Genomic DNA, 18,937 nt, shown 5'->3' on the forward strand with positions numbered 1-18,937 from the left:
ACGTCTTCCTCTGAATCATCTGGAACTAGAAACTGTGGGGAGAAAATTATAACAGGAGTTTGACCCAACCTGGCTTTGTGTTCTTCCTCATAAGGGATAAACAAAGGTAAATTTGTCCTTGGAATCAACCTTGTGGCAATAGGAGGTTACCTGGAAACCCTGAAATCTGGAAGAATCAAACTGTCCAGGTAACAAAAGGCATTTGTATCATCAGTGTTCAGGGCCCAGTTGTCAGACTTTTACCATTCAGAATATTAGGGGATAGACACCATAACTGTCATTCTAACTGCATCATAGTCTGTTGTTCTGAGTGTACCTTGACTCCACATTCAATCCCCTAAAAGGTATTTTCGGAAAAAATCCAAAGCACATCAATGAGCTTGTAATTTATATTTATTTTGCACAAGCTTGCATATATACTGCACATACATTCAGTTTAAGAGAAGATGGAAGGCACACAAGGCAATTGAACTACTGTATCCTTTAAGTGGTACAAAGCAAAAAGGTCAAAGTTTGGAGAGTATACAAAAGCTTAAAACACACAAAATAAAACCCCATTCCCACCCTACCCCCAAACAACATCTTTTTTTTCTGTTTTAAAATTTAGTAGCTGCCAAACTAAAATGTTCACTTTGACTTTAAAATCAATTGTCTACTGCACCTTTTAAAAATTTATTTAATATGGACAGGGAATCTCATTTTTTAAATCATATCATCAATTAATATTACAGTACATCCTTGGTAATACAAAATTGTACACCTTCATCAAATAAATTAGGATAAATTAAACCAATAAATTATGCAAAGTCTTTAGAACAATAGACAACAACAAAAAAATCCACAGTTGAAATTGCCTCTAGCTAAAACAAAACAAAACAAACTCAAAAATTGACTTTATCAGTTCAGTTATTGTACTATTTTCAAATTAAAGGGTCTTTATTACAAAAAAAAAGAGCTTAATGCTATTTACAACATATTGCTAAATAATATAAAGGCAGTGTCTTGTCACGTTTTGTAACTATATACAAATGAGTAATGACTGGGATAATACCAGTGTGAACTTTAACCTTTGACTCTTCTAGGGAGCTTTCAGTCCAACTCAATATGGTTTTCTCTCACTCTGATTTCTGATTTTATAGGGGAAATCAGACACACTTGTCCCACTGTGGGGAGGACCTATGCTTTCCCAAAATACAGAATGAACAAATTCTCCTGTGAGAGGGTTAGCCCAAGAAATGTATGTCTCCTGGTTGCTTCTCCCTCTCAGATGCACAGCATTTTACTGGATGTCAGATTTGGGAGAAGGAATTGTAGCTTAGGTAAAAAGACTGTGAAGAGTTCAGATGCCATCAAATCCCACACAAAGAGTGTTTCTAAGAAGATCCAAAGGCTAAAAAAAAATACCAGTTTTTAATCCCAGCTTTGAATGAGCCTTTCTTAGCTTCAGTTTATAGATGGTTTACAACCAACAGTTCTACAGAAAACAAAATTGCATTTCCTTCAACATAACAGTTAAGTGCAATACAGTAACTGATACTCATATAAACCAGTTACATTCTTTTAAGGGGAGCTTTTTGAAAACAATGCCTCTTGGAATATTCAAACACAGAGTTGGTACCAGAAGGAAACATTTGCACTAGTCACACCAATGGATACTCTATAATACACATGGCAAATCAGTTTTGCTCTAACTTCTCATGTACAATGCTTATTCTGGGGGAGCTGTAAACCACTCTTCATTTTACAAATTTGTCAATGCTGCTGGTGAAAATCCTAGTTTTAAAGCCACAAATATCTTCACCTTTATATCTTAACATTAACCTATGGAAAAGAAATTTTTGTTTTACGTATTAAATGACTTCATGTACATAGAAAAAAAATCTGTAATTTTTACAGAAACGGTATCACCCTTGTCCTTGACATCTGATGAAAGAAACTGTTATCTTTTAAAAGTAGAGAGGCTGGATTTTGAAGAATGCTTTCAACTATCTATACAGTTACTGAAGTGTTCCTAATAAATCCAACAGATGTTTTGAGAACGTCGTTATTAAAATCTATGTATTATGCAAGAACAGCCATAGGGTTAAATATTTACATTGCTTTATAAAAGTTCCCCTCTTGGTTTTGTTTTGTTTTTTATTTTTATGTTTTTGTATTTTTTTCAAAGATATTCACCCACTTCCCTGGTACAGTAACAAAGAATCTGCAAACTTAAAACACTTTTAATTAAATAATACTCAGAGGCACAAAGCAAACCTCAGGAATATATATGGGTGAACATTTCCTTAAATAATGCCTACATTCTAACATATTCCACTTGTTATACCATTTAATGTGAAACGTTCTCATTAAACAACCAGAGATACAGTAAGAATTAAATGTTTTGCAGTTGCAAATAGAACATTCTTTTCACAAAACATAACAGATGTCTAAAATAGGATCTTAACTCTAGATAGGAAAAAGGTAAGCTTTTCACTTCACACGCATATATATATATATTTATATATAGATTCTGTGTGTGTCTATACACATGTATACTTCTGCATACACATATATAGCACAGCATATGAAATATTGCTTCTATACTACTTTTCTTTAGGCTAAGAAAACACAAGATTTGCACCACAGTTACAAAAAATTGGCTTCTACAAGAATTTTCAAAACTTGAATGCTGCTCAAACGATTGAGGAAAAAATAATTTGCGTTATCAAACTGTTCTAAAAATTCTCTTCTTCAAAAACGTAGTCTGCCGCTTTGTTTTTTTTTTAAAAAGACACAAAATATGCATAGCTATCAACATTATGTCAAACAGCCAGAAAAAAAATCTAGTGTTTATTGCAGCTGTAGTAATTGGAAATAAAGTCTAAAAGATGAAATTGAAAGCCACAGAAGGCACAAGAACAATTGTACTTGTGGGAAAAAAACTGGTATTTTGAAGGATTTTTTTTTTAATCCTTCCGCTGGTGCATTTAAGGTCTAGGCACAGACTATAACCTCAAGTGTATATGCAGAAAGAAATCAGAATTAGCAGAAAATGAATGGCAATGTGGTCATTTCAACATGGACTTTAAATTCTTTTGTCTGTCTAAACTCTCCCCCACCACAAAAAATTAGCCTTCTCCAACCTAGTCAAATTTCATTTAGGAGAGCAGTCATACATCTGAAAGATGTAATTCACACTTTCAATTTTGTCACCCAGATTTTTGTCATTTTCGATGTACTAAGAGGCATAAGATAATATGGCTGCACTGGGTGGGGAACTCCCCTGCTCCAAAAGCAAAGTGACCAAGCAATGAAATGTTTCTATTCAGTTTCTACTCTGAAATAATTTCTATGCCTCAGTGAAGATCAAGAGCCTATTACTCTCGTTAGATAAATGCAACAGCATCTAGGTGTTAGTCTAGAGTTTTGCTCAGTTCACTTAATTAAATTAGGTGGAGGGGAAGGGTGGAGAGTGTGTGCGTGGGGAGGAGGCAGGGGCAGAATTGTAATTTAAAAATCAACTCATGTTGATTTGTGAAGGATCAGTTCCATTCCAAATTAGGAAAGTACATAGCAATTCTTCCACAGAGTCTGTATAAAGTATGGCTTTGCCTTTTCCCATTGTCAATGGCAATGCAATATTGTAACACTGTGTCAGTGACATCTTAACAGCCAAGGACTGACTTGATCCTAATTTGGGCCTGCAGATCACCTTCTCCTGTGGGTAGCAATACCCCAAAGAGGGACTACCACCAGTTGATCATCTCTTTACATAGTGCAGATTGGATTGTAGACATATTAAATGCCATAGTTGCCAAATCATACATTATTTAAGAAGAAAGATGCATATCCTGTTGATGTGCCCATCCTTTAAGAAAAGCGCACTGGAAAAGACGTGTTTTGTGTTTGACTCATTTTGAAACTGCTGGCACTTCATCCCATGTTATTGTTTTCATTGTCTATACGGCAGGGATCCTGCCTGTGCTTGGGAATAATGACAGGGCATCATAGGATTGGGCTGTTTAATTTGAAGTCAGCAGGTTTTTAAGGCTTTGTGCTGACAATAATAGCTTTCATATATTTCTGTCTATCAGCAGTATTTATAAATGAAGTGAAATTGCAGTGATCAGGTCAGCTCTTTAGTCACATGGGTAAACTTTCACTCTCCAAAGTCAAATGCAATTTTGGAATAGAAAAAAAAAGTTAAGGAAATGCCATATTTATGTTCCCTATGATCTAAATACAAGATCTGTTAATGCATCATTTAGTGAAAAGTTTTTTTTGTTAACCAAATTACGTGATGAAGGGGGAAGGGATGGAAAACATTAGTGAACAATAAATTCTTACTGCATCTGTTCAAAAAGAAACCAGAAAAAGAAGTCTAAATGCTATCAGATGGGTTTTTAAAGTAAATATTAGACAGTAAACACTTGAAATTTTGAAAATAATAAAAAAGAACCATTGAAGAAAGCACAAAGAACTAGCAGCTAGCTTTCTTATATTATGCTGAAATCGTGTCACTTAGGTTAATCCCAAACTTTACTATACTGTACACTCACTCTATTCGTATTTTGGTCAACACTAGCTTCTGTATTAGAAGAGACTGGGAGCACATCGTTCATTTTTAAAAGCTGCACAGAAAAGCAAGGAAAAACTGTTAGGTTGTCATCACTTTGCATATCCATCAAGACAGTGGGGGATTGTTTCTGTGACTTAATTTGATCACATTGTAGGTGCTTAACAAATGTTTGTGAATTTGAAAAATCATTTTTTTGGAGGGGGAGGGTCATTCTTATATGTGTTCCTCTGACAAGATGAAGTCCAAGCAAATTTATTTGTTATTAAAAAAAGCTTCCAGCATAACCAGGAATTGAAAGTCCAGGATGGGATTATTTTTCTCTTCCTGTATGAAGGTAATTCAGAAAATAATATGGGGGGGGGGATAAAAATAAATGGAGAGAGTTATCTTTTTCATACAATTTTGAGCAAAGTTGAGCAAAGAATAGGTTTGAAACTTGTGTGCCTTTTAGTATCTGAAACAAGATGAGGGTAAATAGAAAAGATTTAGGTTTTACTTTGTGGAGAATGAAATATGTTCTGTTTTTTTTTTTTTAACAAGAGGACCATACTGTAAAATGAGAGAAGTGGCTAGACCATCATGCATGAGTTGCCAGTCTCAACCTGAAAGGGCCAATCTTGTGCAAAATTGGTTTGCCTCAATAAGAAACTGGCAGCTAAGTCATTAATTTGGGAGTGGGGATAGTCATCATTCCTATCAGGAAAAGGTTGATAGCTTTTTGTTGTTTTGTTATGTTTGGAAATCTGGTCTTCTGGGGGTATCACTTTAGGCAATGAGCTGCTAAAAATGTCATTAGCTGTTTTTAGAGATGAAAGCAAAAGCAACATAATTAGCTAAATAAAATAAAACTAAACTTAAATAGCGATTCCATAGAGTTTCAGACCTTTTTAGCAGTAAAAACAAGAGGAAACTTCATTGTCTACAGTAATGTGCCATGATGCTGGTTTCCCTCGGCCAAAATGCCACATAGCAGCAAGCCATGTATATGACAGAGGCATCCCACACGTGATGCCCTACCTTTCTAAGACAGGCTTTACCCACTTCAAAATTCTTCTCCCTGAAAATGAACCCCATTTAAGTCTCCAAATGTTAAGGGCCTTGGGCAAAAAGTAAACTGAAGGCAGAAGGACAATTCAGTATCCCCTTGCAACAGAACAACACAAAAGAAAAAAAGAGAGAGAGAGTTCATGAGAAGGAGGCAGAATTACCAGCTGATTTCATAAACATATCTATATATGTTTATGAAATCAAAATTTAGATACACATAACTTGGGCATCCAAAGGGGACTGCTACTTTTCATACATTCAGAAAGAGTTGTTGAAAATTTCTATTCATGAAGAAGCTCTTGTAGGCAGTTCGGGGATTTGAAAATCTCAGGGACTTCACTATCCAGCTTGCAGATGACCTTGTATATGGCCTTCTTCCAGGAAGGATCAACATCTTTGCCTGCGATAATGGCATTGAAAAACTCTCGTAATGTGATCTGTGCGACTTCCAGGAATCTCTCTGGAACCTGCTGATACAAGGAGACAATGGCATTAATAAAGTTTTCAGTTTCAAGTCTCCAATTCTTCAAAGGAAACTGAGCTAAATTCTTTCTTTCAGAAAGAGGCTTATATGGCACCTGCATTTTCTAAAAATGGCAGTCCTGTATTCTTGTATGTAAAGTTGTTATATATAGTAGCATAAGAAGACAGGACGGACAGCTCAGTGGAGTGCTAGCAACAGAACCCTGCTCCTTGTAGGAAAACACTGAGGTCTATTGAAACAGCAAACTCCTGAGTTTGAGAGTGGTTGTTTGGGGAGGGGGGTTGGGAAGAGAAGAGATGACATGAGTCTGACCTTCTATTACAAAACAGTTATGATCCTGAATAAAAGTTTTAAAAGGAAAATTTCCAACCACTAAATCATATTTCTCCAATTATTCCCACTATAAATTCCAGGTGTTTTCACACAGAAAGACATTTGGGCTCCCAAATAGACAAAAATGATAATTTAGAAAACACAAAAGGAAACCCAGATAAAACAATCATATTTAAAATGTCACAAAATACATAGAGATTTAAACTATCACACTATTTCACAGGAACACAGAGTTGCAGGGGGCCAACTCAAGTCAGGTAGTCAGATCCCTTCATTTTACAAATGGGGAAATTAAGGCCCCAGGGAGTTAGTTGATTTGCTCAAGGTCACATAGGTAATAAAATGATGGAGCCAGAATTCAAATTCAGGCCATCCCACTAAAACCAGTCCTTTTTTCATGCCACCATATTGCCTCTCAGAATTTGGTCCTTGGATGACAGGCATATGGTTCTATTAAATACCCCAATTCTGATACTTTCCAGTTTGATAAGACTTGACAGATCATTCAATCTGTCATAATGTTTGAGATGTCACAGCCATCCCAATATAATTTGTGTGATTTAAAAAAAAATGCTGTTCTGTTGGCCATCTTTCCCTTGCATTGGATCCACATGAGGAAACATGTCCTATGGATTGACGACCTGTTAGTTTGCCTAGCTCAATCTCTATCTCAAGATAACCATTTGCTTTTAAGTTATCAAACTTTAATCTGTTCCTTCCAAGGTGTGTATGTGTGTGGGCAGATTTTTTTGTAGATTTCTCTCTTATTTGTTTGTTTACTTATTTATTTAATAGTCCTGACCAGGAAGTTAGTGGCTATTGATGTGCTTGTTTAGAATTTTTTGGAAATCTCCTAAGATAAAAGGTGAGTTGGGAGGGCATTTTCCCACAGGATAAGGTATTTGCCACTTAAGGGGTCATTACCATAAATTATTATTTCTGAAAGTGTGAATGAACACCTAGTGGATTTCCTTTAATTGAGGACCTCTGTATTCAAATGAAGAAAAGAATACCATTTGATTTTTACAACCTATGTATACAAACATAGAGGTAAATACTGTAGGTGTGTAGGCAGAAATTTATAAGTGAATACATATAGAATGAGATATTTTCTTCTGTTTTGAACTAATTAATGTAAACAAAATGTACTTAAAAATTTGAAAAGCTTCATTCCTGTCTTCTCTTTCTGCCTGCAACCAACACTTGCCATGACGGTAGTAAGGATGTAGGAACAAGGACTAAACAGCCTTGTTTTCACAGTTAAATTTGGCCTCTCAAATGGTTTATGAGCTTCCCCAAATGACTTACTTACTTCTTTAAGAAAAAAGAATACTGTGATGACTGTCTTGAGAAGTGACACCCCACCCTTCCTTCACAGAACTCAGAAACAAAAGGGACAAGAATTTATTAAACACTTGCTATGTGTCAGGTGCTGTGCTAAACTGGGGGGAGGGGGAGAAGGAGAAGGAGGGAAGATAAAAAGAAAAAGAAATAGTCCCTGGCCTCAAGGTGTTATGCTTTCTATTAGGAGAAAGTTTTTTGCCCCAGTCCTTTGCAGATAAGGAGACTGAAACTCATGGAGATTAAGTATTGTTTCCCAAGGCCATATAGCAAGTTAGTAGAAGGTCTAAGATAGAATCCAGATCTCCTGTCTTCCAGGCCAATGTTCCTTGCACAGTACCATTACTGCCTGGATGACTTGACCAGAATTGTGAACCTTTGGACCAGCACCCACAATATAATATGTTCATGGATTCCCTTTTTTTAATGAAATAATGAGTTTCCCAGGAAGCAGTCCCCTCTGCTGCAATATTACAGCTCTCTCTTACCCACTGTGATAAGTGAGGCACTGAGGTGAGTGTGGATTCCAAACCCAGGAACACCCCCACTCTTGGCCTCAGTTTTCTCATCTATAAAATGCAACAATTGGACTAAATGTTTTCTAAGGTCATATCTAAGTTTAAATCTTCTTGCATCTTCCCTCCTAAACCCTTTCCCTCCCATCAAGCTGCTATTCCTGGTAGGCAACGCTCCACAAAGTCTCCGTGTTTTCCTCTATCTGCTGTGAGCACATGTGTGCTGGTGAGGAAGGAGGGGGCCAGAAGAGAGTTGGGCTTTCCTGTTCACTTTTTAATGATTACAAAAAGTCATTTAACTGTCATTTGGAGAGCATCCCTTCTTTCCTCCCTCTACCCACCCTTCCACCCTCTCCCCACAGATAATCTTCACATTTTATCAAATAGGCTTTATTGAGAGGAGGGATCTGGCTGGAGAACAGTTAGACTGTGCAACTATCCCCTATAACTGCTTGGTTTGGGAGCTGTTAGCCAAATGTTACAAAACCATAACCAAAGGCATTTATTAAAATAAACATTTCAAGAAGGATGGTGATACCAGCCACCAGAAATGGAGGACTCAGATCCTTGATCCTTAGCTCCAGAGAAGGGTTATAGGAAAGCAGCACCGAGGCTTGAAGGGAATGGTGCTTGTGGCCTGACTAGGGTAATGGTTAAGGGCAGCAGCTGCAGGTGAAGCCCAGATAATGATGGAAATAATAAAAATTTATATTCACAGTTGACATTTATACAGTATTTTACATACTTCATTTCATGTGATCCTCACTATAGACCTATAAATTAAGTGGGATAAATGCTATTATCCCCATTTGACAGATGAGAAAACTGATGTTCAGAGAGATGAAGGTCCTTGCTTAAGGACACATGACTAAAAAACAGAAAAGTCAGGTCACAAATCCATATCTTTTTGTTTGATGATAGCTCAATGCTATTTCGGTTATATCACATTGCCTCTCCAGAGGTCAGAGGGCTCATTTCTGAACCTGGAAGTCATTGCTTACTATTACAAAGTTTACAAAGAATGTTGGAGGGTGAGAGTAGGAGGGTCAAAGGCAAAAAAATAGAAGGAAGAATACCTGATCTAGTCTGAGGTGGTGTGTATGTGCCTGCTCTGTGTGTGTATTTGTATATGTGTGTATGTGCATGTATGCATGTGTATATGTGTGTGAGAGGAGATGAATGCAGAAAAAGGTCAGGGTTGGTAGAGGGGAATGTAATTCTTGGAAACAATTGAAGTTAATTATTCCTCTGGGTACCAATAATGGTCTCCTATTCCCAACTCCTCTCCTCCATGTTATTTAATGGGTATTAGTGGGTTGTATCCATTATTGTTTATGGATTAATTTGGCAATTAATCAGATACTGCCTTATGACATCTCTTATACTGATATCTTAAATTGCCATATAATTCCTGTATTGTGATTTAATTTATATGGTTTGTATTGTTTTCTTTGCCAAGAGATTACAAGCAACTTGAAGGCAGGGACTAAGTCTAATACTTCTTTGTATTCACTATGGCAGCTAATAGATGTTTAAGAAGCAGTGTGACATAACCATACTCTGCTGAAGTAGGAGTCATGAAGACTTGAGTTCAGTTCCTGTTTCTTACACTTTATTTGTGGTGACCATTGACAAGTCATAATCTCTGAGTCTCAATTTCCCCATCTGTAGTGGGAAATGGCTCAGAGGTTTATAGAGAGTTTCAAACAAGATAATGTATATAGAACCCTTTGCACATTTTAAAGCATTATATAAATGCCATTATTATTATCAGAATATAATTGATAATAAATATTTGACTGATAAAAACCTTACCTTCTGGGTAGACCTTATATTATGCATAGCGGCACCTAGGTGTTTATTAAATGAGAGCTGATAACAAAGATAAAATAGAACTTTTACAACTAGAAGGAGTGTTTGGAGATCATCTAGTTCAACTCCTGCATTTTTCAGAAAAAAAGAAACTGAGGCTTTATATATCACGAAAGGTCAAACATCTGGTCAGTGGCAGTGCCAAGGCTGGAACCTTGTTTTACTGACAACCTGTCCAGTACCCTTTCTAGCACACTACACTGTTTGCCTTGGGAATTCACTGAGTGCCATTCTGACCTCAGAGTGGCATCTCTACATAGCAGTATTATGATGGAGAAAATCCCTAAGAAGGCTTGGAATTCATTAATAAACAAGGCTGGATCTGCAGTTGCTTTTGGTTATTGGGTCATTGGTAGTGGTGGTGAGGGCAATGAATTCTTCAGTTAATACAAGAATAGATTAGCCACTTCTCACTAATGCTAGCTGACCTTGGAGTAGACTCTGTGGGATTGCCATAGAGGTCAGATAACAAGGTCCTTCTAGTACCTCAACAATTATACTCTCTTGAATGGAGATCAAGGAGTATCTTACATTGATTTCTGCTATATATTAAGTGTTTTTGGTTTTGTTTTGCCGAGAGAGCTAGTATATTCTATCCCAGCTAGAACACTGCGTAGTTAATCTTGTGAAAAGGGAGTGGGGGAATGCTTTCTTCCAGGTATCTGTTCTTCCTTACAATTAAAAAAAGGCAAAGGGAATTTTTTTTGACAGGTCTGCTGGGGGGTGGGGAGGGACAGGGTGGACCATAATTTAGGTCCATACTCAATAGTACTCTGTCTATGCTTTTCTGCAGTTCTTTACACCTAATGGCTTTCACATCACTAATAAACATCTGCCGAAAATCCCCTGGTGACAAGTAAGCCGTTGTCTGGGTTTCTTTTAATAGAACTCAACTATCTGCAGAATGAACTCCTGAGTATCTTCTCAGCATCAGGTGGCAGGAGTCAATCAAATGACCCCAGTGTAAGACAATGTGGACTCAGTGGAGGGGGTGGAAGGGTTTGGGGTGAGAGGCAAACCTGACCCCACTCTACTGTTTCAGAGGAGTCACGCCATAGCTTTGCTTGCACATGCCAGATGGGAAAAGAAAAGGCTTCTCAAGGCTAGGGGTGGGGGTGGGGGGTGGGGTAGGGAGTTGTAAGATGTCGCAGGTCCTGCTTCACCTGGGCCTCTAAAACAAAGGAGAATGTAAGAGCTCCAAATAGATGACCCAAGCTCCAACTGGGCTTATGCCTCCTTGCCAAATTATTTGGAAGGAGAAGGTGGCAGGGGGTGAGAAAACCTCTACCGGGGGTGGGGAACAGCCACTGGTACCTATTAATTTTCATTAGAAGTTGAATATGCTTGTTGTTCCTGTACTGTAAATGAGGTTAAGAGAAGGGCAAGGTGATGGGGGATGGGAGCAGGAAAGAGGTGATGGTAGAGAAGTGTTGGGGGTAGGGGGTTGGGCAAGAAGGATTTATACTGTTTCAAGTATGTTCAGTCAGCCACTGCATTGCTCAGTTTGCTGGGTGGATGCTGGTTGTTTTTTTTGGACTGAGTGGCAAAGACACTTATTTCCCTCCCTCCCCTTCCTCCTCCTCCTCCTCCTCTTCCTCCTCCTGCTCCTCCTCCTCCTCCTCTTCCCAGTTGCTTTACCTTCAAGGATGATTTGTTTTATTAAACTGGCCGTCCCCAGCCTCTGCAGTGCCTAATAAAAGCCTGACAGAGCAGGCTGCCTGCCTTCTGTGTCCTGCAGATACTCATCACAAGTGTCAGGACATACCAAGGTTAGCGGTCACTGGAAGTGCGCTTACTGGCCCAAACCTTGCCAAACGCACTTGGCAGCTGAATGAATGTCACAGAGAATAGAAGGGGAATTACAAAGGTTAAAAAGAAGACAGCCTCTCCTCTTTTCTGGAGATAGAGAAGCTGATTTTTCACACTTCTGAAATAAAGCACATTCATGGGCCCCTCACAGAGGACCTAAATCTTGTGCCCTGCCCAACCCTCTTCTGCCACTGCTGCCCTACCGGCACCCCTCCTTGCCATCCTCTCCCAAATCTGACCACTTTGAAAAACTGCCCTACTGGCCTTATTTCATCAATGAGATTATTTCACACTAAAATGAATGGAAGAACAAATCATACCTAGCCTCTCCCACTCCCCTTAATACTAAAAGTTGAAATGGTTTTATTAGTAAGTTTCACCTCATTAATCCCCATTAGGGGTGATTTGCTTTCCAGCACCTCTTTTAAACTTTTGTGTAGTTGGTTTGGTTTTTTTTTTTAACTCAACTTCAAATGGAAAACTGAGTAGGACACACACCCTCAGAGGCCAGCATGGCTCTGGGAAGAAAGGAGTCAATTTCCAGCTGATATTTTGGAGAATTAGTTTAGGTGTGAGTTTCTTTTTCCTTTCTTTCCTCCTCTTTCTTTTCTTTTCTTTCTTTAAAAAATTTTTACTATAAAAGGGCAATAAAACGCTGACTGTAAGAAGACAATGTCAAGGAGAAAAGGGTATTGGTATTTTGGATACTCTTCACTGCTCGCCTTGGAGAGAGAGTTATTCTTGTCACAAACCCTTTTGTCTGCATCTGCTGACTGCTTGCCTGTAGCCAGCAGCATAGTTTAACTGTTTTGTCACCTCCTCACATCACATGCATCAGCTGTTGTGCCTTTGTTATGGGTATTGTAGAACTAATCCGCTGTGGCTGTTCTACTGTGCAGTAAATAAAACAGAAACGGGCTGCCCAGACAATTCTGCATGAATATTTCAGATGGCTTTTACAACTCTGATTCACAAAATCAAATAAATAAATAACTCCTTCCCCCAACCCTAACACACACACACACACACACACACACACACACACACACACACACACACACACACAAAACCCTCCAGCTAGACCCAGATGCCTCCAAGTAAGTCACACTGAAGGCTCTAACTCCAGGCTTCTATAACCATTGTTTTATAAGAGAAGTTTAAAAAATTGAAAAACTTTAATATTAGGTATCCCCCCTTCTAATATAAGAAAAGGAAAAGAAATAATGTTTCATTTTACTTCAATCCAATAGCTCTAAAATCACGGAAAGACATGGCTTTCTTCTTTTGAAAGAACTGTGTGATCAGGATTGCCCAGTTTGAAACTTTCTTTATGCCAACCTTCAATAGCTCAAAGCAATCTAGTCTGTTAATTTGCGTTTATTTCCTCCCTTGTACCTCCTTCCCCCTTCTTCCGAAGTTGTCAAGGCAAAACACTTGAAAGTTCAGCTCTTCCTAAGACCTTGTCCAAAATATTTAACCTGGCCCAGAGTTTAAAAAGGAACAACATACTAAGTTTTCCAGAAGTTAACTTGCGTCATGAGCTGTCCCAAGATGTGAACAATATGTTTAATCCTACAGCAAGGTCATTCTCTGAAGATGATTTCTAAGTGTCTCTAGAGGAGTACCAAAAAAAAAAGAAGAAGAAAGAAAGAAAAGAAGGGAAAAAAAGCACCCTTCAAAAAAAAAGATATCCTAGGAAAGGAAAAAAAAACCAGTTAAAGTACTTTACCGAGCATTCATTCACCCTGGTGTGCACATGATTCCTCTAAACAAACTCTCCTACCCCTGCTGTTTGTTAAGTAAATATTGATCAAGGAGAGACATATCTCCTGACAGCAGTGGCACAAGCTAGGACTTACCCTGCAGATAGAGTGGACTTAAATGGATAAACTCAGATGCTTTAGTAACTCCACATAGAGATTATCAGATGAAAAGGCAAGAACAGATATGTCAATGCTGAACCTCTCCATCATGGGGGCCCCCTCCCCAGACTCCTGTATGAAACCCCAACTTGTTTTACCCACATGAACTCCTTTTCTGGAAGCAGAGCAGCCTCTATACCCACCATAAGTGCTCTTTATAAAAGGGAATTCATGGAGATATGAAAATGGGTAACAAGTGAACACTACTGAGGGTCTTCCTTGACCGTCAGTCTCCATTAATGCTGTATACACAGTCAGTGAGAAAGTGGAAAAGTGGAGGTGGTCAGAGAAGGAGCAGGATAGGATGCTATAAAAAGTGAAATGTGTGTGATTTCCTATTTCAATTTGTAAGAATAAGATTCAAGGATTTGATAAGATAATTGTGCAAGTATAAAGTGTTATATGAACATTGTTATTGTCCCACTTTGAAATATCAGAAAGATCTCTGATTCCTGGTAAATCTTTCATTTTGTCTACGCATCAAGAGAAAGCATCCTCTGGGAGAACCAACCACCTTAGGTAGCTCAGACAGCAGAGTTGCTCCACCCACTTTGATAAGTTTAAATTTGGTCCTATTTCAACATTGGGACTCAAATCCCTCTTTCTTAAATGGTCAAAAGCTGAAAGGAACACCATGCTAAGTCAACACATGTGCTTCCTCTGGGAAGGTGAGATTTTGAAATTATCTCTGAAAATAAGCCCGTCTATGAGACACCCAGAGATCTGTGGGTGAGGATCAAAACACTCTATTTAGGGTTCCAAAGACACATCTAAATGGCATTTTAATTTTGATAGGAATCCTGACCCACTTGTACCTATGTTTATAAAGAATAGGACTATAACACCAGCAAAGGAGATACTTTCAAAGTGCTCACTGTGCTATGACATGATAATGAAGATTCTGCAGTAATGACTGGGTTTTATACTTACTTAAGTTCTTTCTGCTTTAATATTACAGGCGGCAGTATTAAAAACTTAAAAAAATAAAAAAATTGAGACCTAAGACCTAAGATTTGTGTTAGAAGTTCAGGGTAGATGAACAATTCTCCTATGTAAATTCACATCCACCCTCAGATACATCCTAGGTGTTTGAGCCTGTGCAAGTCAGTGTCTCTGCCTATTTCTTCACCTGCACAGTTGTGATAGTAATAGTACCTATCATCCAGGATGGCATTAAATTGAATGGAATAAGCTCATCAACGATCATTTGAGAGCAGGGGAAAGGGAGTAAGAACTGATAACTAAAAGTTGCAGGAAAGGCTCCCTGTAGGAGATGGCACATCAACTGGGATTCTACAAGGAAGAAGTACAATTTAACATGGCTGTAGTTTGTGCTGGAGGGCAAGACACTGAATTTGGGGAAAAGAAAATAGGCCAGTTTGGCGGTACATAGAGCATGTGAATTCAGATGGATCCAAATCCAACAAACGTTTATTAAGCACTGTGCTGGGTGCAGAGTATGCACAGATAAAAACTCAATCAACCCCCCTGCCCTCAAGGACCTTACTTACATTCTACTTAGGAGATAAAATGTGCACAAAAACCTGGCAAGGTAGGCTGGAGCCAAATTATAGAGGGCTATAAATTTCAAAGTGAGAAGCATATAATTTATCCTAGAGACAATAGCTACGTTTTAAAAAATCTCATAGGCAACAAAGAACCATTGAAGGTTTTTAAGCTGTCCAAAATTAAGTGACCTGTGGCCACACACCTAATTTTTGTCAAAGGTGGGTCTTGAACTCAGGTCTTTCCAATTCTAAGGCTGTCATTCAATTCACTTGCTTATGTTGCTTCTCTGGTAAAACTTAAGGGACCTTAGAACCATGAGGACAGTCCAAAAATTGTCCAGAATCACTCTAGTTGCGAGCCACAGCTCAGTCATGTGTCATGCTACTAATATCTTAAGAGTAAACACATTTGGAGGAAGTGAATATAGTCATAGTTCAAGGCTACCCTTGGGGGGTAGCAGGGGAGTTGGGGTGAGGGCAGGGGGGAAGGAAGAGTTTCCCTGGTATTAGCAAAAGAACACATGGCAAAAACAGTATTGTGGTCTTTTTTTTTTTTAAGCCAACCTTCAAAAGAACAATGTTCTGTTGAGCAAAATTCAGTAGCATTCTGTAAACATTAATTTAAGGAGATCAATAGACTCAGTGAGCTAAAGCCATATTGCAAGATAAACTGGCCAGAGTACCACTTTGTCAAATAGATTTTAGTTTTCTCGGCTAGATAAAGATGGTTTCAAAATGGGGCAACGTGTTGCAACCAAGGTTCGGAAAGTATGTGGCCTTCAAACAGTCTGCCTGTTCCTACTACAAAGCTGGATAAACATACTTTAAAAATGATAAGATTGGTTCAGGATTGATTTTGCTTTCAAATTGAATATAAAGTAGAATTCTTGGGTGTCTCATTGTGGGAACAAAAAGCAATGAGCCATCATGAATGTAGATAACGATGTAAGTATTAGAGAAGGGGCTAAATCATCTCAGGAGAAGCTTTCAGGCAGTTGTCATGAATGTTTTTTTTTTTTAAATCTTTATTCAAGTTGATCTTGTGGAAAAGAAATCTTGTCAAAATCCAAACAGATCTCTCATGTATGTGGGATTAGAGGTTTGGGCTAGTGAAGGCTGTTCATGCTGTAATGCTTTCTGTGCATGCGAGATCATGCTAATGGGGGTCAGGGTGAAGGACAGAGGGAAGCACAGACAGAGAAGAGGACATAGGGTTGAGAAGTAAGAAAATGAGTGTGGGGGCGGCTAGGTGGCGCAGTGAATAGAGCACCGGCCCTTGGAGTCAGAAGTACCTGAGTTCAAATCCGGACTCAGACACTTGACACACTTACTAGCTGTGTGACTTTGGGCAAGTCACTTAACCCCAACTGTCCTCCAAAAAGCAAACAAACAAAAAAAGGAAAATGAGTGTGTTCCTCATCTGTGACCTGTACACCCACTCCAGGACTTCTCTTAGACAAAGTTTAGGTGTCAGGAATTTTGACCATCATCACAGATAGCAAAAACAAACCAATTTTCCTGGCCTTGGGGATACACATGGTACATATGACAGGCCCACTTCAAAGTTAAACAGCTTTAAGTCTGAACATACAGAACTCAACAATAGAAGCAGGGGTAGGTAGCAACTAGACATGATTCAGGAGAAATGACTTCTTGGAGGAAATGTAATTTTAAAAATCTCATAAACACTCATTCAGAGACAATCTCTAAGTCAAGTTAATGATCTGACATAAATGAACACTGAAATGCCATGTAAAAGGCCTGGTATGTTTTGGGTTTGGGGTTTTATTCTCATGGTGTGGGGAAAAGACTGTGGCACAGACTGATAACAGTGATACCTCTGGCTTTTCTTGGCATGGAACAAGGTGAACCTAGGACATAGGCATCACCTGAACATGGCCTTAGTTTCCCAACTTGGAATCAAGTATTTTTATCTTATGGAAAGCTTAAGTTTTAATATAGATTATAATTGTAGTCTCCCAGAATAGACTTTGGAGGAAGGCATGAGAGTTTTGGAGATTAAAATGATTATTCTAGGTCAAATCCTGAGAAAACAAACCCCTGAAGGTTAAAATGTGGTTGTATTGAATATGTTACATCAATGACTTGTTCTTGAACATTATGGTTATATGTAGGTTTTACTATTTTGGTGTTTGGTGATGTGTTTTACTAGATTTAATGCTTCCTCCTTCCTGTGTCTGTGTGCTCCTTAGTTAGGGAGAGGCTCCATTTTCATAAAAAACATATATTCAAACCAACTTCTCTCATCTGATATATGAGAAAGCTGAAATTTCAAGAGGATAAGTGACTTGCCCAGCCCATAGAGAGTTAGTATGAAATATATAAATATAACTCAGTTCTGCTAACTCCTTAATAGAGTGATCTTTCTACTCTATTGGGAAATTTGTTTTAAGTCTATAAGATTAAAAAAGAATAATGAGTTAATATTTACATAGAGCTTTAAGTTTTATGAATTTCTCCTTTTAGCCTCACAATAATCCTGTGAGGTGAATGCTTTTATTCTCCCCATTTTTCAGATAAGAAGACTGAAGCAGGGATAGGAGAAGTGATTTGCCCAAAACCCTACAGCTACTAAGAGTCTGACACAGACTTTGAGTGCAGATCTCTCTGATTCTAGGTTCAGCAATCTATCCACTGTACCCAAATTTCAGGATAAATAACTTTATAGAAGATCTGTTGGCATTTTTTTTCCACCTTGTATGACTACTTGATGAGAAGCAATATGGTGTAGATGATAAAGCCAGTCTCAAAACCAGGAACACCTGGGCTCAAATCCTGTCTCTTGTCTGACCCCAGGCAAATCAGTGAACCTCTCAGTGACCTAGGCAGATCTCTGAGACTATAAGCTGAAGGGGTAGAGGGAGTTTTCTCATTCAGGGATTCTTTATACCAATGGCATCACAGATCGTATCCCCACTTCTACACTCTCATCTGAGTATAAATCATCTTAAATCTAATCTACATGTAGAAATTTTTTGCACAAAGAACCATTAGAATTGCAGCTATCTGTTCAGTTTCACACCTAGTGGGTAGGTGGTTTTTGGCCAGTAAATAATAAGATGATGCTAAACTAAGGAATTTGTCTATGCTCCATGACTAGAGGCAAGGTTTGAAAATTGTGTCTTTCTGCTGGGCGACGTGGATTCTTCAGTGTAACAATACAGCTTGACTTATCACAAAATAGACACCTATATGCCATTAAATTTAAGGTATTTAAGACGTTAATATTGTGAGGAAAAAAGAAAAGAAAGAGACAGTATAGCATAGGGGATATTCAGCCTCTGAGTCAGGCCTGAGTTGAAGTACTGCCTCTGATTCATAATGGTTACATGACCCTGGTTAAGTAATTTCAACTTGGTGCTCCCAGGCAACTCTCTAAATTAGAAAACTGTTGCACATCTATGTTAGTGGAGGGAGCTTCCTCATCAGAAATCTCTTATACTGCTAAAATCACTGTTCTGAAGGAAGGAGGAAAAGAAGAAAGAAAGAAAGAAAGAAAGAAAGAAAGAAAGAAAGAAAGAAAG

At 38.3% G+C, this 18,937-nt stretch overlaps 1 protein-coding gene across 1 annotated transcript in view; it reads right to left on the minus strand.

Annotated features, from left to right (window-relative positions):
- Positions 1-375: 375 nt before the first annotated feature.
- PROX1 (prospero homeobox 1) overlaps positions 376-18,937 on the minus strand; it is a 59,072-nt gene continuing 40,510 nt past the window's right edge. The window contains exon 7 of the mRNA XM_069066066.1: positions 376-6,075. Coding sequence (XP_068922167.1) covers positions 5,890-6,075 — 186 coding nt within the window. The 3' untranslated portion in view covers positions 376-5,889. The remainder of the gene's footprint in view (positions 6,076-18,937) is intronic.

Source organism: Petaurus breviceps, unplaced genomic scaffold, assembly GCF_028583685.1.
Source record: "Petaurus breviceps papuanus isolate PSGF00001 unplaced genomic scaffold, PetGlider_PUasm1.0 90702, whole genome shotgun sequence".
NCBI lineage: Eukaryota > Metazoa > Chordata > Mammalia > Diprotodontia > Petauridae > Petaurus > Petaurus breviceps.